We start from the raw sequence: 22,311 nt of genomic DNA on the forward strand, positions 1-22,311 counted from the left end.
TACCCCAATGTCACCTTTAAGGTATAGGAGGATGACTCAGCTGTGAAAATGCCATTATTCTCCAGCTGATGGTAAAAATTTGGTTTGCTCCTCCAGGGCCTCCATATCCTCCTGAACTGAAATGGTGTTGGATGATGCTCCTCTTTTTTCCTCTCTCTTTTCTCTATTTGCTTTTGTTCAGCTGTTTCTTACTTTACAAATTTCTCTTGGTTCCTTTTATACTCTTGCATAATACTGATCTCCTGAATGTAAATACTAATTCTTTTTCCTTGTTTATAAAAATAGTCAGAGAGTCTTTCTGAACAATTAAAGAAGTCAGAATTGTGCTGCGACAAGTAAAAGCTATTATATAAAATTCATTTATATTCTAAGCTGATATACCATAAGATAGAGGTAATTATTCATTGTGTATGCTACTTTCCAAGGAAAAGAGAATTCTTTGATTTATATTCTTGAATTTATTAACTGAAGTACATTTAATCCTCCAGAGAGCCTTCTCAATTATGTAGAGTGGACAAAAAGGTTAAGCCTAATTCAGAAAATCCGAGTTCAGCTTCAGCTTTCAGTTATTCTCTTAAAAGATTGAGGCAGTTCAGACCATCAAAAGCATTAATATAGGAAGAATTTAGGTCACTTAATGCAAGGGTTTTTTTGTTTGGGTAAATACATTAATTTCTTTGAAGAGAGGCTGAAAGATTTGGCCTTAGACTTACTAGTGCCCAGTGCAAAACAGGAGTGGCTGATCTTTGAGTAAGCGTTCAGCTTTGCAGGCACTACGCCAGAAGGTGTATCTCGTGTCCTAGGCAAATGAGATCAGTGCAGTGATCTTCAAGAACTGTGAGAGAAGCAAACTGAGTCTGTTCCAGCTCAGCTTTCCAGGCTCATGCAGACAGCTCTTGCTGTCAAAAATAGTTCACAAATTTCAGTGTGATTTGTTTTTAAAGGGTGAGGCTTGGTCTTGCAAGTAAATGAACTTGCAGTACTTTTCCCCTTACTGTGTCTGCTAGGGAAAARAATTTGGTAAAGTGTTCATGCTTGCCGTTGCCACCGTAAATAAATGTCGAACATGTGATTTGTAGAATGACAGGTTTTTTCCTTCATCCCATATCTTCCTGGGACTTTTTCCAGTTCAGTGGATATCGGTATTCTCTAAGAAGATGGAAGTTTGGGATAGATCAGAGCCTTTCTTAAAATGCAAGGTAATGAAATTGGCCGATCAGCTGAAGTCTCTATTTGCACCTGAGTACAGTGGCTGAGGAACCTTCTTGGTGTCACAAACTGCATAGGTAACTTCCACTTCTTAAACTAGAGAACATTTTTCTTTTTATGAAATTAAACCTGCAGACAGCTTTGGAACTCAAATCACTTTTTCTTCCCTCTGTTTCTTTTCAAATGTTTATTGCAAGGCTGCCTCAAATTTACCAGAGATTTGAGCTTAGAGTTCAAGTGGTTTACTCTTCAACAGTGAATGTTGATATGCTGACCTATTACATGGTGATGAAAATGGCTTAAAAATGCAAAAAAAAGAAGTCTGTAATACATCAGCAATTGTCCGGAAACACTAATCTTTACTTTCTAAACTTTACCAGATTTCCTGTGCCTTCATTTTAATTGCATGTGCTGATTAAGCAACTTTTAGTCCATATGTTCTTTTTTAAAAAGCACTGAACTTGTGCCTTTCCACTCACATAGAGTGTAACTTTTTAGTGCAGAGTAGGTTCTCTAAAAAATATTTTCTTCAAATTTTTCAGACTGAAACACAGAGGATTTCTCTCTATCAATACCCAGTCAAACACCACTAGAATAAATGTTGTGCCTGCTGATATTTTTTCATATCTTAAAATTTGTTAAGAGTTACAGCAATCAAGGACTATCTTTGAGATTGCTGTGGTGTTGTAAGATAACTCTGCAGTATAGTTAATGCTGCATAACACAGTGGTGATGAAATATCTCTTGAGGAATATGAAGTATAGAGGATTGAAAGGTTTTCCCACATCTTTCTTTTACATTAAATTCCATGCTGATTTTATTTTTATATATTGCCTCTCAGGCTGTAATGCAGAAAGCTGATAGTGAGATAAAATCTCATAAGTTTCTTCTTTGGTATCTTTTTCCTACTTTGTTAGCAGATCTTACTGTCAACTATTTGGGGTCCTTCTCTGATAAAAATGGGAAGGAATAAACAAAACTTCCCAGCTTTTTTGGTCTGATCTCACTATTGTAAATGGCTGGCATTTGGCTAGCATCTGCACAGGTTCAGATAAAACTTTTAGGATAGGCTATAAAGGAAGTCATCGTAATCACCTGATTTCTTTCTGACTCAGTTACTGTTGACTGTATGTGAACCATGCATGTATCTTACAGGCCCTTGTTTGCACGTCCTCTGTTAAGTATGATGAGCTATTAGCTAGTAATTCTCCAAGTATAAATGCGTATGTATTGCAGTTCTTGGCAGAAATATATTTTAAAGGGGGTGCAGTGTTGCCTCTAGGCATGACGAAACAAACCAGTTTCTTCAGGGTATGAAGGAGTATTTTGTTCAGTGAGAAAAATTCAGGCCCTCACTCGCTGCACCTACAAAGCGGACCTGCAGCAAAGGAGCTGCAAGCTGCAATCGTAACTGTCCAAAGAAAATTTACAGCCTGGGGGGAAAGGTGGCAGAATTCCTGAAGCACCTTCACAGGGTAAATGGCATGCTAGTTCAACAATGTATAGTTAATGAGTCAAAGAAGAAATATGTGGCCCGTCCCAGGCTTCCAGGGTTCGGTGGGCACCTGCGTAGATGTACAGATGGATGGTGTTATCTGGAGCCTGGGAGGCGGGGCCTCGGGGTGCTGGAGCCGAGCCTGCTCCCTCTGCACCCAGCGGGTCAGTGGGGACGCGGTGGGTATCGGAGTGATTTCCCCCCCCAGTCCTGGACCCTGAGCACTAATTGCACCGCTTAGGTAATCCCTGAATCCAGACTCTGCCCCAGCTAGGACTGACAGATCAGATGTGATTACTGCTGTCAGATCGAATTATGGCCTGTTTATTAAACATAAGGTGGCTTTTCAAGCCTAGTGGTGCTAAGCTTGGTGTAGTCTTCAACTTTAGTTTGTGTGATCACTTTATAGATATTGATTGTAAAATTAAGCAAAAGTCATTAATGAAACTATTTAATGATATTTAATATCCTTCTGAAGGAGGGATAGCTTTCATTATTTTTCTTATCTCCTTTTCCCCCTTAGTGTGGGGGAAAGGGGATGGTTTGGGCAGATTTTTGTTTTTTAAGATAAAGTGCTTTTCCATTTGTGTTGCATAAGCCAATTGCAGGAAAACAATGAGGCACCTTAATACTTTTTATAAATGGCTTTAGTAGAATTAGGATATTACCTATGTAATCTTACCAATGATTCAGAAAGAGCTTATAGAACTAATTTCCAGAGGCATGTAATAAAGTTTATGAGACCATTGCAAATTAATTAATAATAATTAAAAAAACAATTAATATAAGTAGAAGAATTACAGGTTAATTGCCATCTAGTCATCTCCTTGGTGCAGGCTATCACAACTCTTTTGATTTTGTTTTTTTATTAGCTGACGTCAGTGGCACCAGGTTTTGTCCCTGTAAGCATCCTGGTTCTGGTAGCAGGCAGATTTCTGCATATGTATAATTTTTGCCCTTTAGAGAACAGAGGTAGTACATAACACAATAATAAGTCACTAATTTACAGGTTTATTCCTGTCTATTCAGAGTTGCATATTTTCACACATGATCATGCTGGAAAGTTTATAGGCAAATTACAACAGAAAGCATTGTAGCAAGGAAGCACTAAGCCTGTATGAAAAAATGATGGGAAGATGCAAATAAAACCTTAAGCAAAAAAAATAGATTTCAAGGCATTTCTAATAAATGTGCAAATTAAAAATAAACTGGGTTTGCCTTGCATTGTCTCTAGACATCAGTCTAAGACAGGACCTTCTTCAGAAATAGCTTTGTTTTTCCAAATCATTGCTCTTTGTTCCCTCCGTCTGACCACCAGGTGAACAAAGATAAGCCAATTAAATGTTCTTTGAATGAGGCCTGGAACACAAGAATAGCCATACTTCACTAGTCAGACCCAAAGTACTTCTGGTCCACCATCCTGTCACTGCCAATAGCCGGTAGGATATACCTAGGGAAAGGGTACCCCAGTCACCTGCCCTGCTTTGAGCAGCTGATGCCTTCTCAACCAGATAACAAGTTCAATGGTTTAATGGGCTTTTCCTCCATGAAATTGTCTAATTGCCTTTTGAACCCATATTTACCTGTGGCCTCCACACCACCTTGTGGCAATTACTTTCACATTGTAACGATGCAAACGTTTGTTCTTTAAAACTTCTGAGTGATTCTGTCACAAATCATTTTGCGGGAATATTTCAAAGAATCCCAGAAAGCCTCTCCTAAGACTGTCTTTCCTTTTCAAAGGAAAACAAGACTTTTTGGATCGGTGATCTGCTATTTTTATGGCCACAGTTAAGATTGTTGCCTGTCACTGTAGCAAAGGGATCAGATAAAAATTCAAAGCGATGCAGGCTTTCTATGGCCTTAAAGTTTGAGCGTCTTATTCCCATGAATTGCAGAGACTGATGGTGCTAGTATATAGCACTTAGAGACACTTGGTGAGAATTTTGCTGTGGGGGAAAAGCTTAGTCCCTTGAAGCTTGTCCATAAAATGGCTGTTGATGTCTCTTGCCTTGATATCACAGGCTTCACTGTCTGCAATTTTTAGGTTAGAAATCCTTCATTACATTTTCTCACCTATTTCACAGCACTGCAAAAAGAGGACTCAAAGTCTCCTAGACACAATTCATAAGAGCCTCAAGGACCTTCATTTTATAACTTCTGTTAGTAATCTTGAGTCACTTCCAATACATCATGCAGGTCTAAGTGCAGGTGCCATCTGGTACCATTCTGAGAGGCTCCAGGTGACCTGGCTTTTTTCTCACCATGTTCAGAGGAAACTAAACACATGGTTCATAGCCACTATTCAGGCGATGGGTTTCTATGTAGGGCTGTTGATGCTGGGCAGGAGGAACTCTCTGGAATTAAAATCTCTTTTCCACCCTGATGCATATGTTCAGCTTCTTGTTTCCAGGCTGTGTGCTACTTTTATGACATCAAATTCAATTTTTTCATCCTTTCTTGTAAGGTCTTACCTTCTCAAATTCCTGCCAGGCTCTCTCATCTGTGTTTCTCTTCCTCTTCTAGCTTTTTTTCCCTTCTATTTTATTACACTGCTTGCAGACCCAGCGTGCAGGTTCTTCACCACCTCTGCTTTCTTCTGCATTCTCCCTTACTCCATTTCTGTTTTCTGGACTTTGCTTGTAGGGTCGTGCATGTGAAGAAATCTAATCCCTGACTCACCCAGGTGTGCAGATACAATTCTAAGAAAATTGTGCTATAACTAGAGAAGTCAGTTTTCCCCAGAGTGGTAGTATTAAACTGGTTTAAAAAAAAAAAGAAGAACAGTTTTTCCAGCATAGCCCTTCTAATCTGTGTGTACTTCATCATTATAATCCACCTGTACAGCACTCCTAGTAGAAACATGGCCTATAAGAACTGCTTTGGAAGCAATTTCCTCTTCTACTTGCACTTAATTCTGTTTCCATGCTGCTATTTTATTCTGGATTGTTGCACTGCTTTTTCCAATTTTCTCAGTATTCTGTCTTATTTCTTTTTCAATTCTGACTTTTTGCCAATAAGCATGTCTTGTTTATTCATATGTTTGTTTATTCTGTCAAATGTTGCACTGTAAAATTTAATGTTTTTCAGATTCCTTAAGCAGATGATTTGGAACGGCTTGATGATTATCTTTGAGAGTTACTTAAACAAAATGCAGATTTCTTTGGCATGTTAATCTTGTCTTCTGTAAGGACAAACACAACAGAGGTAGGAGATCCTTCCATGTTATATGAAGGAAGTATGTTTTCAAGGACTGAGATGGCTTAGTCTTTGATATTCACATTTATGCTGTTTCAGTTTTCAGAAACACATTTGAAAATGACAATGTACAAAAATTACTGTCAAGTCGTATATTCCAGTCTTGTATTCAAAAAAAGAAAATGCCCTTGGCTTCTGGAATTTGAAACCTTTGGTTTTTCCTTCAATTGCTCTTGTTATTTATTTCTGGAGAAATAGAAGTCTAAGTTACATCTGAGTTTTAAAACGTTTACTTGCCTGAAGCAGAAATTTGGTAGGTAGACACTTGAAAAATTCTGCATTGCCATTTCAAAATAATAGCTATTGAAAATTCAGACTTGATCAACAAAGATAAAAGATTGAAGATTGCTTCTGCAAGTTACTTTTCCTTTGTTTGCTGTTCTTGCTTATTATAAATACAGTTTCTTTCTAGGGAGTCTGCAAATCTTTGCCCGTCATTGATATTTTGAAGTAGAGCATTTCCAAAGGGCAGTTCACACATTCAGGGATTTATTCTGTTTTATTCAGTATTTTACACAGGTAAAACCTGCTGCTTCTCAGTACTGAAGGCTGTGATCCTGTATCAGGTAGCATATTAGCAGACAGCTACTGTTGCTCTGTAGACTCTTGAAAGGGCTGCAAGGAAAGACTGGAGCTCAGAAAAATCCCCTATTAATGACAGACACTGTATATGTTGCTACCGAAGTCCTCCAGACACCCAGGTGTGCTTTTTTCCCCATCTCTCTCTCCCCAGCAGCACTGTCCTGAGTGGCTGCAGACTGGTTTATGCCATTAGTACATGCAGAAAGTCCTCTCCAGTCACAGCCCAGGTTGCTGTAGCCCTGCTGCCCTCTGCGGCGAGGGCTTGTACGCATTTCCAAGAAGTATTTTGCAATTCTGATCTTACGTGATTCGAGTGTCCCAGCTCTTCAGCTGTCTTAAGAATTAAACACCGGGTGACCACGTTAGCCTGTACGCCACGGCACACCAGCTGCCCTAACCCTCTGCCCTCGCCAGAGCCCACTGGGGCAGCTCAGCCCAGGTCCTGCCACATTGCCCTCACCGTGCCCACCCAGCGGGTGCGCAGCCGCTCAGCTCCTGTGTCGCTTGAAAACTGGGTGCGGTCACAGGACTATAAGGCTTTTTTGTGGTTTCAGGATCCAAACCGTAAGAGATTTGTGTCTCGTGACTGTCAATACCGCTTTCACGACTAACCATGTCCGAACTTCACCCAGAGGGAGATCCAGCTCGTGCAGCCCAAGCAGTTGTACGTGGGCACTCCACAGGCAGCTGAACCTACAGAGTGAAATAGAAATGCCGGATGTTTCGTGCTCACCTTTCCTCTTTGGAGACCCCATGACTATCTCATAGGTGTAGTATACCTTTATGGTAGGTCATTCTTAAACATAACAACCATATTTTTATTTTCCAGAAGCTTGTGTGTGCCATAGTTTATACAATAAGGCTTAAATATACTGCAAGATTGTAAACTGCTATATACTGCTATACAGTATAGACATTATAGTATTACACTATAAGTTTCCACAGTCTCAGCCAGCAAAAGCAGCAGTCCTGCACTCACTCTGCTGCTCACCACTCTTTTCCGTGCCCACTATCTGCTCTCTTGTACAACTCAAAGTTTTGTGAGACCAGGCAATGCAAAATTTAAATTTAAAGCTAACCATTTTTATTAGTATTTTATTTTATTGCAAGCTTTTACTTGGGCTAGTTCTTGCAGTTGTTCCCACATGCAACCATGCAAATACTCCTGCTGGCCTAAGGGAAGGGAAGGCATGGGACTGAATGAGCAGTGGCAGTGGGGGAGCAGCTTTTAGGACAATATTGGCTTATGCCAGACTCAGGTGATTGTACGACTGCTGTCTAAGGACAGCAGAGTATGTTTTGGGCTTAGTGGATATCCTCTTTAAGTTGTCTCAGGTTATCCAAGTCAAATCATATTGCAGGTTTGGCCCACAATGTCTGCAAGCAAAGATTTGAACCATGGTATAAAAAGAAGTAATAAAAATGAAAAGTCAGAGAAGACACATTTGTGCTGCAAGACAGCTGCCCAAAAGGTATTCAAATATTAAAATGAGGATAGAGGGCATGTTCTGAGAAGCTTCACTTGAGGGTGGTATTTGAATACCACTTATGTATATGCCTTGTACCGTTTAAAGCTCTAGCAGCTCTTACAGCTGTGTCTTCAGGTCTCATAGTGGGAATTTGCTTCACTTCTCTTGTTCTTTAACATACTCAGCAGCCTATCTTTTTCTTTGCAGCTCTTGTCCCACGAAAGATACAGTGGGAAGGGAAAGCAATTGCAACTCAGTCCACCCTTAAGAGTGACAATATGCTGTGCAAGCTACTGTAAAGAGTGTGTGCATTATCGTTATACATATAGCCCCTGCAATGGTGAAAGGACATTTGGGCTGGAGGTTTAGTTAGATCCTTGTGAATTATTAAAAGGTTTAGAAACTGTCCTCAAAGTCTCTCTGTGTTGCTTATTCAATAGGCAGACAATTTACATAACTTCAGCACTGTAGATGCCATTGCAAATTGGGCCACCATCTGCAGCAGCATAATTTGTCCTCATGTCATGCCAAGGCTCTGAGAACTGACTGGGCGTAAAGACCGTGATCAACTTATAAAACCTTGTTGCTCTAAAACTGGGCACTGGTAATCTTGCCAAGATGCTATATTTACTTAGTCTATATCTGTAGTGATCTGTAAGAGGTTTAATGTAGCTCTCAGAAACAGAGTTGGTGTTTGAATGGTTGTTGTTGGGAAGCAATTAGAGCAAAGGAGAATGAACATTTGGATGAATAAATACTGAAAAAGGGGTTTGGGAATGTTTGACACTAGGGGTGCCTCTGGATCAGCAGATGATATTAATGCCATGGAAATTCATCACTGACTGGTACACAAAATTTGTGAAGGAGTGCCGATCTGGACAGCTTTGTCTGCATGAATTTAAACATGTCCTGGATCTGCCTGGCCTTACTCCAGAAGCTAACAATTATGTTGAACAAGTATTTCACACATTTGACATGAATAAGGTAAGAATTCATTCTTAACTCCATGGCTTTCTTACAGCTGTATAATTTGATCTATTGGATATCACGTCTCAAAGCTCTGAAAATGCTGAGGTGATGGAGGTGATTCAGAGGTGATTAAATAGAAGACTGCTGGCAAAAAAATGTGAATGGCCAACAAACAATTTTGAATGCTTTTCTTCCAGTAAATTTTGCCTTTCTGAACATTATTTACAGTCATTCCAATACATGTTGAATAGTTTCTCATCTTTGAAGCCTGAAATTCTATTATTATTTTCAGTGTGTGTTTGCAGTTGGAAGTTTTATTTACACAACCCTGATTACAGTGGGTTTTTTTGTTGTTGTTGTTTTTTTTTTTAAGCAGTAAGTGTTTGCCTGGCTCCACAGGTATTAAAGCTTAGGGAATATGCAGCATAGAAACAACATGATGCCTTCCCTCACCAAATGAAATATTTCGGCATTTGTTCTGAGCACTTTGTATGGCTTAGTCTGGTACCAGTCAATCCCCCTTTTCCAAAGACATGTCTGCCTCGTTTTGATCTTTCATCCCAGTTTTACTGCTTAACATCCCAGGTGAACCCAAAGGCATCCAATGGCTGTTACTGGCATTGCTGTCTCTTGTTCTTCCAGCTCAGTGTTCGTACAAGTTTCTTTCAGCCATGAGACCCATCCAGAAGACCATGCCTTGTTATTTTCCCCTTGGGCCAGAGTATCACTTCCTATCAAATACTGCAAAAGAAACGGAGAGTCGTACGCAATTCCAACAGCAATGTTTGTCCTTGACTGAAATAAGGTTTAGGTTGAATTGCCAATTCCACATCAACACTCGAAGTCAGCTTTCAACTGAAGGAACATGTGGGCACATCCTAATATAAAAAAACTACTGAAAAAAGAAAGCATTACTGCTCTCTACCCATGTCTTGACCTTAATGAATTCAGAGAGTGGTGAAAAATGTGCTATTACATTACATGCATGACTTTAGCAGGAGGTTAAAACTGATGATCCAAACTGTAGACAGAACTATTCCAGATAGCTTCAGTCTTTAGAAATGACCTTTCTGTCCTTTATTATGAAAATTAATTATATTTGTTTCACTGCTTTTCATTTTTCATTTGCTGAAAGTAGACGATACCATGTGTGCATCCTTTGCACATCCAACATTTAATTTGTTGCATGATGCCCAGTAGCCTAAGAATTCCCAGAGCCAGCACTTTTGTTATATGAAGTATTCTTGTTATGCTAATTTTCCCCTAAAATTTAGCTCGTCTTTTTTGGTATTACATAGCTCTCTTTTTAAAACAATTTTCAAGTACTGTTCCTGTAAAATCATATTCCACATGTGGTGCTTTCTTTCCAGACAGTTATTAGATGATTAAACATGCTGGAATGTGATTAAGTAGAATCATGTAACTCAGTAAGCATGCTAATTACACACTTACTGCTGGCTAAGTTGGCCAGCAAACCTCAAGTCCATTAAAATGAAATCTGATTGGGACAAAGCTGTCACTTTATTGTGTTATTTTCAATTAACAAATAATGTACTCAGGCATTGTGCTCCCCAGTAAAACTTTATCAGTGTTTACGTCCTTAAGCGCTGCATGTGGACAGTGTCTGAGCTCCCGAGAGCTCTTTCACTTTAGCTTTACTGTGTGTGCCAAAGGGCCCTTGATGGCTTAGTGCTACCGAAAATTATTTTCCAGAATTTATTTTAGACTAATATTTTCAAGGCAACTAGTGACCTGAAGTGTTTCAGAAAATTGAGCCATTGGTTTGTCTTAGTTACTTTTCAGAAAACTGGAAAGGGAAACAAACACTCCTTGAAAGTCAGGCCTCTGCCAGGGTGATAGCGCACCTGTGCACAACCAGGCACAGGCACAGGCAAACTCAGGATTTGCCATGGCGTGACTGAAGAGGGAGAGGGAAGAGGTAAGGATCCTTGAAGTAGCTTTGCACCAACAGAAGCGCTCAGGAGAACTTGTTGCTCCTCTTGATGTTGGTCTATATATTTTCAAAATGTCTCTTCTTCTTGGTAAATGGAGTATCAAGTTCAGGGAGCTAGAGCAGAATAAGCTCAATCGCAAACTTGCAGGGTACGGTTAGTCTTTCCCATCTTACCCTGCTCATCTTTCTCTACATTTTGTAGTCCTTGTAATGTTAAGTGTATTTAAAACTGTAATGGTTTTCTTCACTTTTTTATAATATTTTTAATACTGAGAATGTGTGTATAGATGCTGCTGTCTGCTTTTTTTATACATTTCGAGCGTTATGATCCAACAGGTTAAAGTGCTTTTCCCTTTCTAGGTTATTTAGAGTACCTTTCCATAAGAAAAAAATTATTTTGCCAAGGTCAGTCTGTGTGAAGACAAGCTTTGTGTGAACCTGGGGCTTGTCAAAAATAGGGAAATAATAGGGAAATAATAGGGAAATAATAAATAGGGAAAGAACTCCAAACTAAAAAGGTGGGGACCTTCTTTGGTTTTGTCTTTGTTTTTTTTTAAAGTTACTAATCACAGGCCCTGCCTCCTGGTGCCTTAGCATCCAGTGAGTAGCTTACTGAAGTTATCAGATAAGAGATATGTCTTAAACTTAACAAGTTATACGCAGATCGAATACACAGGTCAGATATACACACGTAACACAGGCTGTTACATGGTTCCATCTATCAGTCTCTGATCTCCTTCTTCTGTCACCCTATAACTGTTTAATCAATTGGCGCATTTCAACCAAATTCGAAGGTACAGGAATTTCAGATACTTATTTTCTAAAGGTTTCATGAAAATTGGCAGCTGGGTAGCAGGGATACACCCAGAACGACTGCTCCTCTCCAGCAGAATTCAGCTTGTATTCATTGTTTAAGGCAGCAGCTGGCTGGCAAATAATCAGGCATTTGTTTTCTTTTGCCTGGTGAGGATACAGGGTGGAGCTGAGGTACCAGAGCAAGGAGATTTAGGAGACAAAAGACAAAGTCAGTACAAATGGAGGCTGCTTTTGTTTTGCTGTTCCCAGAAGAGCTTGTTTAATTAATGTTCCATGTTAGACAGAAAAAGATGTTTCAATGTTTTATCCGTTTGGAAATCTTCCCCCCATTTTAAAGAAATTAAACAACAATTTGGCTTTTAGGGCTTCATAAAATCCACTGTAAACATGTTACGCCAGGCTTATAACTTCATTATTTAATAATGAGTTCCCAGCTAAAGATCTGATGTTGTTCTGATGCTGCTTTTCCCGTTCCACAAGATGTTTTAACATTCCTCCATTAGCTACTGTAATCCGAGGCATAGATTTTATTGCGTATTTTCTTAATTGAGCTGTTGCAGCAGAAAGTCCAGGAAAAGTTATTTAGAAGGCAAGATTGGAATGGTATGTTTAGAATAGCCATATATTTGAGATTGTATGGTCAGTATCCTTTTGCAGCCAGTGATCATATGAATTATGTGGCATCTACTCCCAGATAAAAAGCTGTCAGGTTTTTCCCCTTGTCCAATCTGTTTGTATAATTTAGTGGCTGGAAAAGATGGAATGCTTAGAGAAATGAGTTTGCTGAACTAGAGTGTTTTACCCGAATGTTTTACTTTTTCCTTTTTTATTAAAAATCTGACTATTTTTAATGAAATGACAATGGTATAACTACAAGATTCAGATATAGCACACAGCACCTGGATGAGTTGCAGCTCAGTTTTATTTCTCCCTTGCCTTGGATAAAGTCTTGTGAGAGCCTTACTGTAAAGCCTGTGGCAAATGAGAGCCAGGATCTTTTAAGCCACATGCCAGGGATTTTATTAGCTTCTACTCTGGGATTCACTCTGACTCTGCTTAGTTTGATATGATATGTATATTTTTCTGTTGTAATGTAGGTTTCCTGTGAAGCTATTTGATGGGACTGCAGTCAGGCTTAGCAAACCAATTCAAGTAAGAAAAAGTGATCTGCTGGCATTTTAGCCATCTGAGAGTAAAGTGTATGGGATTTTTACGGCTTGATACAGGCTTTCTCAGTAACCATATCCTCACTTTGTACTTGATCATTCTGACTACATCGACACTTCTCTAACCAAAGTAATGTCTGAGCAATGAAGAAAAGTCAGTCGTGGCAGGAGGAGACAGCTATAACTGCCAAAGATGGGTATAGCACAGTTGAAGCCTTATGTTTGGGAAGAGTGTTGTTAATGTAGAACCTGCAGGCATTTGAAGCAAAAAAATAGTTCATAGCAAAATTTGTCTCAGTATAGGGTAAATTTAGTCAGAGGAGTCCCCAGGCAATGTCACCTCAAAGAAATGTTGGAATTTTGTCCTGAAACATTGGCAGATCAGTGAAATTTCTTAAAACTTCAATGGTACTAAAACCTCTTCTTGTGACCAAACCCCAGAAAGGTTTCAGCCCTGATATTCATGGAATCACAGAATGGAGGTCATCTAGTCCAACCTCTTGCTCAAAGTAGGTCCAGTTAGATGAGGCTGCTCAGGGCCTCATCTGGTCAAGTTTCGATCACCTCTCAGCAGTGAGGTTCCTCAGTCTCTTTTGGCACCTGCTCCAGTGCCCAATCTCCCTCATGGAGGGAATTTTTTCCTTGTATTGAGTCATAATTTCCCGCGTTCTAGCTTGTGCTTGTCTCACACCTCTGGAAACAGTCTGGCTCCATCTTCTCTACACCAGTCCAGGAGGCAGTTGCAGGCAGCAACAGGGGTCCCCTCATCCTTCCCTCCTCCCAGCTGAAGGAGCTCAGCTCTCACAGCCTCTCCTCCCACGCCCTGGACTCCGGCCCCCAAGCAGCTCGGTGGTCTGCAGCTGGGCTTGCTCCAGCACAGCAGGTCTCCCTTGTACTGAGGAGCCCCAAACTGGACACGGTGCTCCAGGGGCAGTCTCACCCGTGCCAGATAGAGGGGTATGAGCACTTCCCTTGATAGACTGGCGGCGCTCGTGCTAACGCAGCTCTGCATGTGGTTGGCTGCCTTTGCTCCAAGGACATGCAGCTGGCTTGTGTGCAATTTCCTGGTCACCAGGACTCCAGGTCTGTTTCTGCAAAACTGTTTTCCAGCCAGGCAGCCCCAGCCCATGCTGCTACATGGGGTCACCCCAGTCCAAGGGCGGGATGTGGTGCTTGGCTGTGCTGAATGCCAGGAGGGTGCTGCCAGCCTGTTTCTCCAGCCCCCCTGGGTCCTTCTGAAAGGCAGTCTTGCCGCAGTGTATCCACTGCTCCCCCCCGAGTTGGTGTCTTCTGCTGAATTGCTGAGAGTGCACCTGATCCCATAACCTGGGTCACTAATAAAGATGTCAAACAGTATTGGCCCCAGTATTGATCCCTGTGGGACGCCACTAGTAGCCAGCTACAAGCTGGACTTTGTATTGCTGATCACCACCCTTGGAGCCCAACAGCCAAGACACTTTCCTACCCACTTTATTGTCCATTTATCTAGTCCATATCTCACCAATTTTAATTTCACTTGATAAATCTGTTGTTACAGAAACCACATCAAAGGCCTTGGACAAAGTCAAGGTAAACAACAGCCATTGCTCTCCATTCCCCATTCTGTTCCACAACATCTCTGTTCAGTTCTCCACTGCTGAGCTGAAAGGCACATGCCCTCCTATTTTGAAAGGCAAAAATATATGTACTTCCTTGCAAGTGAATCATATTCTGAATCCATCTCAGTTGCACTTGAACAGTTTATATTTACTGAAGATTTGGTCTTGAGTGTTGAGAAGAAAACATATGGAGTAGTGCATTCTAGTAGATTAGATATTAAGTTTGCTTGTGCTACAGAAGTTTTTTATAGTCCTAAGTGTATCGCTGTAATTTGTTTTAAACAAAAAAACTTCTGTTTTAAAATTTATCAGAGGCTTTGAAAGGAAATGTGTAAAATGGAATTGTGTTTATTACAATTTTACTTTCTTCTAGGTGTAATTTTGTGGAAAAAACATGGGACATTCTAGTTTAGCTTCTTAGAGTGTTTTAAGGTCATGTCTCTCACCCTCCCTTCCTTAGCAGTTTCAAGATTTCCATGGGTCATACTGGAACAGCTTATTCAGGAGAAAAGAAATTCAAGGAATGATGTTCATTTCACCAAAAACCAAGAATGTTGCTCACTGATTAGCACAGGAGAACCAGGTTTTATCTAATAAATACGGATGCCTACCCTGTAGGTATCTGCTACATTTAAGCTTCTCTCCCAGGTATAAACCAATAGAAAGAAAGAGGCGCTTCTAGTTTGTGATTCATCTCGTTGCAAGACACCTGTCTAAACAGGCCAGATGAATCACACACTGGAAACCTGTATTTCTTTCTGTTAAACGAGCTTTACATGATTTACAGATGTTGTAGTGATGTGAATCCTGATGGAGGAGAGTGGACAATGCTGTAATTTTAAAACACAAGTTTTATATACACCCTTGCTGACTGTAAGAACAGATTTACCAAGCGAAATTAAATGCCCATCTAGCCTTGTATTATGGTCAATAGCAGATGCCATAGGAAAAATATAAAGACAGGACAACTATACAGCAATGCTTGCCCAGAATACCCTCCCAGTTTCCATGAATTTGTGGCTTATATTTCCAGAGCTAATGGTGGCAATTTTGTATTGAATAGCCATCAATGAGTTTTTCTTCTATGGATTTGTCCAGTCCATTTGAACACATGCAACTCATTTACCATCCACTGCATTGTGGGGCAAGGAGCTCTCCTGTGGAAACATCATGAGATTGCACAGAATAATGTTAGAAAAAGGATCTGTCCCTAACTGTCTCTCACTCTTTAAAATTTGAGTTGAAGTAAACTGTGCACTGCTCAGGAGCACTTCTATTTTGAGAGATTTTTCTAGAGAGATTTTTCATGATGCATTTAAGCCAAATAACTGTGTCTGAAGGCTTTATAACTGGTAAACCATGTTAGTGTGTTTTGCTGCTATGAATTATAAGAAAATAACCTTAGTTTTTCACCAAGTAGCTTCCAGATTTATGAAGGCAGTCTAAATTCAGTGGTTTGCCTATTCTTAAATGTTTGCTTTATGAGTAAACTTGCTTCTAAAACCTGACCTGTGTATAGTACAATCACAGTGCATTTGTCTTCTGGATTCTGGTCTTGCTATAGAAGTCCAGCTCAAGATCCTTTCTATGCTCAGCAGAGCCAAAGGATCTAATTTCAAGATGACTCAGCTCTTCACAGGGTTAGATGGACCACATGCGCTCTCTCTTCCCTTATGCTTTGGTGCAATAACAACCTATCCGCTTTGATCAATAGAAATTATTTAGCTCTTTCTTAACAGAATAAAGAAATACAATTTTTAAACTATTTGTGAAAGAAACCCTACATAAGTCAAGGTTCCTAAGCCCTCTGAAGTATCATAAGATTTAGGCATGCAAGAAGTCATTATTGTTTACACTGGATTGTCCACTACAATGCAATTTTACTTCTAGGCTTCTCAGAGGTTGAGAATTACAGGGTTAGTTTCATTTTATATAAAGTCTATACGTTATTTTTCTTCTGTTGGAGGATCAGATTTTGTCAGCTGCTGTGATGGTAAAATCAGTGCCAAATCTTTGACATTGCTGGATGAGGAAAAGAATTTGGGACGTAATCTCTCATAGTACACCTTTGGCATTCAGGATATGAGATTACAAGCAAATAACAGACTTTGGTGGGCCACAGGCTACTCCCTGAACCTGAAACCACTGAAGGTGTCCTTATAAACTTCCACTTTCCATGATATTGAAAGAGCCATACTTCAAATACTCAAATTTCTATCCCTGTATTATCTGAGTACCCATCACTGAGACTGTATAGCCCTCACTGAGACTGTGTGAACAGAATGTGCATTAAGTGGATTATGCATATGAAGTTATATAATTACATTTCAGTGTCTCCCCCATGCTCCTACTGTTTCAGGATGAAAGCAATAAGAAAGTGTTGCTGGTTCTTTTTGCCTTAAGACCATATGGAAAGCAGTTATCTCAGGCTTGGTTTAGATAGCATAGATAAGTCAAATACAAAGCATGCATTTTTAATGGAAGAAAGAGTCATGAATGCCTTTAGCAGAAAAGCCTCCTTCCTAAATTTCCTTAGCTCTGTTTTATATAGTTTCTGAACAACTTTCAGGTTCTCGTGTGTGAATTTCACCAATTTTTGACTTTAATCTGACAGTTCATGTGAGAGATTATCAGAACATTTGTTTTCAAAACTAATGTTACACCCATGTGATCTGTTTGCATATAATCCTCCTTCAGTAGGATGAACACTTACTGGCACACACTAACACCAGTATCTCAGGAACTAATTCTTCCTATGCTAGAGTTGTTATATACATTGCAAGTATTTTGCAGTATTTGTGACTCTCCCTATTTTCCAAGGGGCTGAAGGCAAAGTCCTCGAAACAAAGTGCAGCAACACTATTTCATGGTTCGGGGATCATTCAAAATCACCATAGCCAGCACATTTTTAGCGGCTGGAAGTTAGCGAGAGTACCATGGCTGAGAACACAGTGGCAGCAAACCTGGTGCAGGCTCTTACACAACATGAGCACAAATTTCATGTTTTGTCTTCAAGAGCATCTTTGCAGCAGTGGTGAGCCCCAGGAGCACTTTGAGGTGTTGGGTAGCTCTGGCCAGAGGGAAGGATCCAGATACTGACAAAACCTGCTCACGTTCAAACAGATCTGGAGGTGAGAGCCCTCACAGTTTCTCTTTCTACCTCATGCAGACCTGCAGCAATCATTAAGAGGTTTGTGGTGGTTTTGCAGTTCCTAGTTTGTGGCTGAGCTGGAGGCAAGCCCGGAAAACGCAGCAGCACTGCATGCCGGCCAGCAGCGCAGGTTGGGCAGGGATGAGTGGCAGCTGGCGCCATGGGTGCCAGGGAATCGGTTGGGGATTTTGCTGCTATAGAAAACCATCAATGGTAAAAGAAATTTATGAACCAGTGCCCTTCTGGACAGCTTACGCAGGAGTTTAAGGCAATACTTGGTTTACATGGTATGAACCTTCAGGCAATCATGTATGTTGAGCAAGTGTTTCATATTTTTGATGTGAATAAGGTAAGAAAGTTTTTGGACTATTTTTGTCATAAAATGCATACATTAGCGTGCACAGTAGAAGACTTTGTTGTAGTGATATCTAATAAGATGGGGGTAGATAACCAGGATTTTTTTTTCTCATTGATTTCCAGCAGCTGTGCAGCACTACTTAAATTCAGAAAACTAGATTTGTTGGCCTCATTTCAATGTTGTTTAGATTGCTACGAGAAGAGCTCTTCAAAAATCTACTAAATAAGATGAAGTTAGATTTCTTGCAGTTAGGACTGGACAAGAATCTTAAAATACTCATGTTCCCTCCCTTCCACTACTGGAATGTTATGTGAGTGTTTTTTGTCTCTACTTCTTCTTTTCCACCTTCTCCAAAGCAAAATCTCTTCAGAGCTACATGTTTTGGACAGCTGCAATGAATCCAAATTTTCTTTTTCTCTTTTTTTTAATTACCATTATTTTTACTATTATTTGAAAAGTTTATAAAACAGTAATACAGCTATTTTTCTTCCCTGCCTGCCCTCTAAAAGAAAGCAACCTTTAAAGCAGAGCAGGGGGAAAGAAAATAGACTTGAGTTAGCATGCAGAAGATCAGAAATCTGAAGAAAGATAGTGCTATTTCTTGTAAAGGATAAAGGGAAAGAAGCAAGAAGTGCAATGAAAAAAGTAGAGCCAAAAAGTAGGAATAGACAGGAATAAGATAAGTAGGTACTGGCCTCCAGAAAGGAGAAGAAATATAAAAAAAAAAGGTGTTGTCCTGCAGAGAGAGCCAAGTCTACATTTCTCAGAGACAGAGGAAAGCACTGAAACAAGAACCATTAAACACAAATGTTGTGTTATTTAACAATTGCAACAAACTATTGTAATTTGAACTGGAGCCACAAGGAGATGCAAGTTGCTCAGTGTCTGTTAGCGCCGGGAAAGACAAAACATCAAGGAGAGCATCTCCAATCGATGCAATAGCACCTAGTTAGAGACAGTCTCTCCTTTTAATTAAATGTTTACTGATGTGTCTCTCCATTGGCTCTGTTTCCCCTCTTCCGAAATGCTTAAGTCTGCGGGCTTGATTGCTGGTGGAAAAAAAAGGGTATTTTAATATCCGAAGTTCTTTCAAATAGCTGTGCTGTGTAGGCAGATAAAGACAAAAAGCTAGGATTTAGAGTTGTTTAGGAATCTATAATGCTGTTAACTGGAAAAAGGCAATTTGTCTAAGCTGAAATCCTTTATGAAAACAGCTTGCAGCATCAAAATCTTCTCGTGGTGGAGGTTAAATCAGAGATATGACCCATAATACAGAGATTTTTTGGCACTCTAGAAACAAAAATTTATGAATTTAAATTGAAATAACATTTAAAAAATAAATTTAAACTAATGATAATTACAGAAGGTTGAAAATCAAGTGTTTAAAATTTTTTCAAAATTAAATATTTGATCTTTTTTTTCCTTCCTCCCCAGATTATCAGCATGCAAGAGGGGTTACTTTTCTTTTTTTATTTCTCACAGGTGGAGTCAGGACACCTTTTGGGCTTCTCAGATTTTCACTGAATGACAGAACCATTTCTTTTTGTTTCTAATAGGACCACTTAAAAGTAACAGTTTAACTGTCTTTGGACTGTCTTTCTGTCCTTATTCAGAAGTTGTTGGGCCCACTTGCTGTTCCCTTATGCCTGCAAGGCAATCCAGAAAAACCCATGAATTTGCAATAGCTACAAAAAAAGAGTATTCCTGACTCTGTAGGCATAACTGTCGTAGGAGAATATAACTTTCGAATGACTAGAAACCTTGATGCAAACAACAGTTTCAGGAGTGAGCCCTTAGTGCTATGTCTTCAACTCCAAATGGAAAGCAGAAAGTCAGTATCTCAGAGTACTTTCCATAATCATTAAAATGAAAACAAATGGACTATAAATGTGTTTTGGGGGGAGCGTAAGACTTGTTATTTCATTGCGCTCAGTCTCCTGGGTATTTATAGATACTGTAGTGTGCTGTACTATGTGTGGCTAACAAGATCAAAAGAGTCATATCTGTAAGTGGTTAGTTTAATGACAAAAAAGCCTAGGCTAATCTACTCACAACTAAGATAAGCACAATTTCCTATCTCATCACCAGGACATGTGTCACTGTGCTGTACTTAAAATCTCTGAGTCACAAATAATGGAGCAATAGTACAAAAAGGAATCAGACGTAACAGGCTCCTATAGATATCTTTTCATATGGTCACTGCCTTCTGTTTGTGTTTAAAACCTTTCACAGACCCAAGGAGTTGATTGCTGGTAGAAATATAATATCAGGTGTACAAGGAATTGGATTGTCACCAAAATTGTGCCAGTGCTTGATCAATGTTTTCAGTCAGAGAATGATCAAGCGATTGTACACATATTTCCACATGCTTTGCTGTGTATGCCATGGTTAAAATGCCACAGAAAGTAATTATGAGTTCTCTTTTTCTCTTCCCCATGCTTGTGTTAGGAGGAAATTGGTAGGTCCTCTCTTCTGAGGCAGAGATATTGGAAATTGTGTCCTACTAGAAACTTGCCTCATCAGGGTTTTTTCTGGTTTGCTTCTGGTTTATAGAGGAGAGGGAATCAATCCTTAAAAGCAAGCCCCCATTCTGATGAAGATACAGGAGGAAAGGCTAGCTTGGTCCTCCTCCTTATAACGTACATAAGGGGAGGAAAGTATGGTTTAGAAATTAAACACTCCTTCCAATTAGTAGAAAAGTGGAGGGTGGGCTAAAGGGAGAAGATGGTGATGCTCAGTTTGGGACTCCAAAAAAAAAAAAAAAAAAGTTAAAGCCTCCATGGGGTGAGTTTTCTGATCAGGGTAGCCCACTCCGTCTCTCCAAGGAGGAGAATCTCCCCTTTTTGCAATTTTGTCTGCTGTCGGATGACTCTTTTTCAGTTGGTTAGCCTAGGTGGACTCTCAAACACCTCACCTAGCTCCAGTTTGAGCCGGGAGGTGGTGTCTGCCTTAGGAGACACAGGTGAAGGCTGAAGCTGGTGGGAGACGTGTCATAGCCGTAAACACATTGGGAGCTGGCAGTGCGTCCTGTGGAGGTAGCTCTCCTCTGCCGCTGAAGCGAGCAGTGGCAGGTGCCTTGTGAAGGTGCAACAGCAGCTGCAGATGCACTCAGCATCAGCAGGACACAGCGTCCAATAGCAGTGGGGTAGGGGAAGGGAAGGCACTGGAAAATGGGCGAGACAAGGGCAAAGTCCAGAAGCACGGGCTGAATCATGCAGGAAAGAGAAATGGCCCTTTTCAAAGCAAATGGCAGGTAGAAATTGCCAAGGAAGCAAAGAGGCATTTGGGATGGAGTGAGCTAGAATGGATTCAAAAACCAAGAGGAAAAGACAAAAAGTGAATTGGAGAAGTGACACAACTTTTAGAGGAGAATCATCCTAAGACGCTTTAGATAAGTTTTTTATTTGAATACATTTAAAACTCAGCATTCATCACTTCAAGCTCTAGCAGTTGTCTCTTTTTGTCTTACACTTCAAATAGGTGGCATTCAGCTGAATCTATCACGGTCAAAGATGTGTGACCTCCTTGTTTTACAACACAGGGATTTAGTATCTGCTGTCTACAACTGAGTTACCACTGCTTTCATAATACCCAAGGGAATGAGAATATTCTCTTTTTCACTTACCTGCCATTTCTGATATCAAGGTGGTCTCTGAGAACCCTGCTGTGAAGTTACATAAAAAGCAACCTCTATTTTCCAACTCTATCATAAGACTACCTTTTTTTTACTTGGAAAGAAATTCAGATGACATCGTCCCTTCCAAAACTGATGAGATTTTATACCATTTTCAGAGCAGGATTAATGAATCTGATTTTTTTCTTGTATTTCCCTGCAGAGATAGTTTGCTATCCACAGTGTGCATTTTCTGTGCGCCATCTTCCCACGGTTTTGCAGTAGTCTGCCCTTGAACCAACAATCCTTCTTATTATATGGATGTCATCTTCAGTACAAGTACGCAGTTTAACTGCTGCCTGTTTGAAACTACTGTTTAATTCCCAGAGTATTATAGAGACTCCAGAAAGCTACTGCAGCTTCTTAGCATGACTAATGTAGTTCTCAGGAGATGCTGTCATTTTATCTTCATCTTTTAGCATCAGACCAGTTTGGTATGGATAGCTCATTTGCAGGTGCTTCACCGTGCTTCCTCTACACAAACTGGTCTCTATACCCTTTGTTTGAGTTCTTCAAAACGCCTTTGCTATATTCATTTCTTCAGCTCAGCCCCACATTGTTATGAATTGTCCTCTATTTATGAAAGTAGAAATGTGCCATTGCCATTGGCTTC

General features: G+C 40.0%; 1 protein-coding gene across 1 annotated transcript in view; it reads left to right on the plus strand.

The window, feature by feature from the left end:
• The first annotated feature begins 8,789 nt into the window (after positions 1–8,789).
• The window catches only part of GUCA1C (guanylate cyclase activator 1C), a 39,530-nt gene continuing 26,008 nt past the window's right edge, over positions 8,790–22,311 (plus strand). Inside the window, 2 exon segments of the mRNA XM_026058385.1 lie at positions 8,790–8,852; positions 8,854–8,997. Coding sequence (XP_025914170.1) covers positions 8,790–8,852; positions 8,854–8,997 — 207 coding nt within the window.

Source organism: Apteryx rowi, unplaced genomic scaffold (assembly GCF_003343035.1).
Source record: "Apteryx rowi isolate R43461 unplaced genomic scaffold, aptRow1 scaffold_146, whole genome shotgun sequence".
In the NCBI taxonomy this organism is placed as follows: domain Eukaryota; kingdom Metazoa; phylum Chordata; class Aves; order Apterygiformes; family Apterygidae; genus Apteryx; species Apteryx rowi.